At 36.5% G+C, this 4161-nt stretch overlaps 1 protein-coding gene across 1 annotated transcript in view; it reads left to right on the top strand.

The window, feature by feature from the left end:
- Positions 1 to 1335: 1335 nt before the first annotated feature.
- Positions 1336 to 4161, top strand: part of FGL2 (fibrinogen-like 2) — an 8099-nt gene continuing 5273 nt past the window's right edge. Inside the window, exon 1 of the mRNA XM_009328342.1 lies at positions 1336 to 2031. Coding sequence (XP_009326617.1) covers positions 1410 to 2031 — 622 coding nt within the window. The 5' untranslated portion in view covers positions 1336 to 1409. The remainder of the gene's footprint in view (positions 2032 to 4161) is intronic.

Below are 4161 nucleotides of genomic sequence, written 5' to 3'. Positions count from 1 at the left end.
CCTGTACTATCAATATAAGCCTGTGGTCTCTATAAAAGCTAGTAACATTCCAGAGATCATGAACTTAAGGAGTATGTGTGTGACTAATGTCTGTTTAATGTTTAATCTGTATTATGAGTAATTTCAAATGGGGTTTAGGGAAATAAATTGTTCAGATTGGACTAATTAAACAAGAACTGGTGTAAAAATCCTTTACTCATGCAAGTTATTTGGCTCTTGACTAAGCTATGAATGCACAAAGATATGTCCATGTAGCCTTGCTCTGGGGCACAAGGAAAATGACATAGAAACTGCATAGGTACCACGTGAGAATGGTAAAGGTGGCTGCAGAATAAAAATGAGGAAGTACATAGGCAATTGTCACCTGGAGCTGAAGTATTCCATTTGGTGTGATTAGTCACGCAAAGTACATGATTAACTCTTAAAGCTGATACAAGGCACAATAAAAAGAAAAGCAGGAACCTGAAAATCAGGAATACAGAAAAGAATATCCCAAACTGATGGGCTCATGGAAGCTCCTTCTCTAGCTCCCTGCCTTGCTTTACATTTAGAATTCAGGACATTATTCAGAACACTAGGATTTGCTTTGGGTTTTCTGGACAATCAATCCAACAGCTAAGATCCCACGCATCAAAGGGGGGTGTGTGTCTTAAGTTCCCTTCCCTTCCCCTCCCTTCGAAAGGTTCAATAAGAAGTACTCAGAATCAGATAACAGTGAATTTTAACTGTGATGTCACATACAAATCATGAATATTCTAGGCAGTGCTAGCAAAATAGGAAGAAGAAAGTGCTGCTCATCCTTCTTAGTTTGTGACTTTATCCTGAAAAATGTTTGGAACCAAAACTAGATGTGTGTTTCAACATGCTTTGGGATTTAAATAATTTTCATGAATACATCTATTCAGTTAAAAAAGTTTTAGGAAAAAGGGGACCAGTATCAGTGAAGCTATTGCTGTGATAAAGCTCAAACTGGGAAAGGGACTGTTTTTCCGCTTTTCCACCTGCTGTGGTAAAACTATAGTCTAGTTTTGAAAAGCAGTTTTAAAACACTCAAATGTTACGGAACAAATGTCATAAGACTATTATAACACAGAGCTAAGTAATTTTTTTCCCCAAAAAGAAAATCCATTTACAACAAGGAATGAAATTAAACTGCATAAGTGATCAGCACACATGCATTTCATCATTTTGCTTACATACACTAGTTCTGAGTCGGGAATACTCACTGAAATGTGCTACTTTTGCAAGCACTACCTACTTTGCTCTGCTATTAATCACTCGTGATGCAAGCGCTCCCACCCCTTTCTGAGAACAGTGTAGGCAGTCTGCTAACTCACAGGCTTCAAGCTGCCCTTATAAAGTTATTCCACTTTTGCATACTTCCTCATACTGCTAGTTTCTCTGTGAAGATGAAGCTGCTCGTTTACTTAGTCTTGCTGAAGACAGCTCTCCTTGCTTTAACAAATGTCTTTGCAGTTGTTTTAGAAGATGAAGAAGATGCTAAAGAAGGAAAAATTACTGACACTTGTCCTATAAAGCTCAAAGCTAATCGGAAATGTGATGAAGGAGAGGATTGTCCATATCAGATAAATCTGCCTCCAATGACCATGCAGTTACCAAAAGAATTCAGACTGCTTGAGAAGACTCTCAAAGAAGTACAGACCCTTAAAGAAGCAGTAAACAAGCTGAAGAAATGCTGCCAAGATTGCAAGCTGCAGGCAGATGACAACCAAGAAAGAGACAGTAGTAATGAATTCCTGCTACCTAATGCAGAAACTCCAGCAGAAAACAGCAAAATCCAAGATAACAGAGTAAAGGAACTGCAAAGCAAAGTTAACAGAATGGCAACCAGCTTAAAAAATGCAAAGAACCAGATTCAGACACTGCAGGGTCGTTTAGAGAAGATGAGCCTGTTAAATATGAACAACGTAGAACATTATGTTGACAGCAAAGTTGCTAATTTGACGTTTGTTGTGAACAGCCTTGATAACAAATGTTCTTCTAAATGTCCAGCAATGCAACCAAGACCGGGTATGTAACCTGCTAATTCTTACTGCCTGTATAAGCTTTCTGTGCATTTTACAAATATTAGGTAAACAATTTAAAATGTACTTTAACTAAATAGCTGTGCTATTAACTTCACAAGTTAAGTATTTGCTCTTTTAGTGTTTATTTATACTCCTGTAAAACATTTCAGCTGCCACTAGAGGGTTACTGAGAGCTGCAGGTGTTCAGTTCCTCTTAGAATCGGACTTTATTATGGGATTTAAAATATGAATTTTCAAAAGACTTTTTTTTTGCAATTCAGTTAGTAAACATGAAAAATTAACTTATTATTTTACACCCTACTACCCTTTATTAAGGATATTAAACATCAGTGAACTACATATATTTTCTCCTTGGATGACAAGGGGTAAATTTTCTCAAGGTGTGCCTTAGAAAACTGTATGGTTTTTTTTCAGTGTGAAACTGCAAATATTCTGAAACGGTCTGCAAGTCATTATTAAACATCAAGTGAATCCAGTACAATTTTTAAACAGGTGGATAATAAAAGAATATTTCTACTATCACAGCGAATATCTGAAAGGTTTGGCTAAAAAAGCTTAACAGTACTTCTCAAGAGAGTAATGTATGTACCATCATTTTAATACTAAACCCTTAGCATGAATCTAATACCTAAGCAATATAAAATAGAAAACAGATGTTATCACTGACACTTTCTTCTTTTACTTTTTAATTGTCCTAATCAAAATTAAGAAATAGGTTGATGGTTATTAAAGGAAGATTATTTTCCTTTAAGTCATAAAGTTTTTATATCACATGTAAGAATCTTTGAAAACAAGAAATATTCACAAGATTGTCAGTGTATTCTACCACGCAGGTATCATACATATGAAGATCAGATATCATACATATGAAGACAGGGCTCACTAGAGATAAAGCAAAGAAAGATCAGACTGCTTTACAGTTTTTAAGCCTGTGTTACTTGGCATTCAAGTTTAAAATAAAACTGTTCTTCTGTCTACCCATATTGAAAATTGAAGGATCTGCAGATGGTACAGTGTATGTACAGCTGAAATTCTTGAAAGTATGAAAAGAACAAATGAATAATAAAGGTAATGCTTTTACTATATCAACAATCAGCTTAAATCAGATATAGATCAGCATAAATCAATTACTTTAATTCAGATATAAAACATTCACAAAAAGAATGAGTGGTATTTGGTATATTGATAATGGCAATGACTCAAATTCAAGTACAGTACTCCATAACAGGCTAAATTAATTTTAGATATTTCTCACACTGACTGAAATGTTGGGTACTGTTCATAGTATATGATCATGTAGATATTCCTTATATTTTAAAGTAACTGATGCTAAAAGTGTTCGTAGCAGCAATACATACACTATAAAAACTAACAAGGATAACAGCTACAACTTCTTCCTATACAGGAACTATTCCTGCTTCCACTGAAAGTAATAGTAAAACTTTATTTAAATAGGAGTTGAATTGGATTATCAAAGCATTTTAGCTGAAATGTATATTCTCTGTCAATATCTGCTCTGAAACTTAGTCCACCAAAGATCTTACAGAAAGTTCAGTGAAACAAATGAGAATCTATTGTGGATTTAGATTTGGTTTTTAAGCCTTCAATTCCTTTAGAATCATAGAATCATTAAGGTTGGAAAAGACCTCTAAGATCATCAAGTCCAACCATCAACCCAACACCACCATGCCCACTAAATCATGTCCCTAAACGCCTCATCTACCCGTCTTTTAAATACCTCCAGGGATGGGGACTCAACCACTTCCCTGGGCAGACTGTTCCAATGTTTAACCACTCTTTCGGTAAAGAAATTTTTCCTCATGTCCAATCTAAACCTCCCTTGGCGCAACTTGAGGCCATTTCCTCTTGTCCTATTGCTTGTTACTTGGGAGAAGAGACCAACACCCACCTCGCTACAACCTCCTTTCAGGTAGTTGTAGAGAGCGAGAAGGTCTCCCCTGAGCCTCCTTTTCTCCAGGCTAAACAACCCCAGCTCCCTCAGCCGCTCCTCATAAGACTTGTTCTCCAGACCCTTCACCAGCCTCGTTGCCCTTCTCTGGACACGTTCCAACATCTCAACATCCTTCTTGTAGTGAGGGGCCCAAAACTGAAC

This window comes from Pygoscelis adeliae, unplaced genomic scaffold (assembly GCF_000699105.1).
Source record: "Pygoscelis adeliae isolate BGI_AS28 unplaced genomic scaffold, ASM69910v1 Scaffold267, whole genome shotgun sequence".
NCBI classification, from domain to species: Eukaryota; Metazoa; Chordata; class Aves; order Sphenisciformes; family Spheniscidae; genus Pygoscelis; species Pygoscelis adeliae.
Note: the sequence above shows the minus strand (reverse complement) of the source record. Positions and strands in the feature narration are given on the sequence as shown.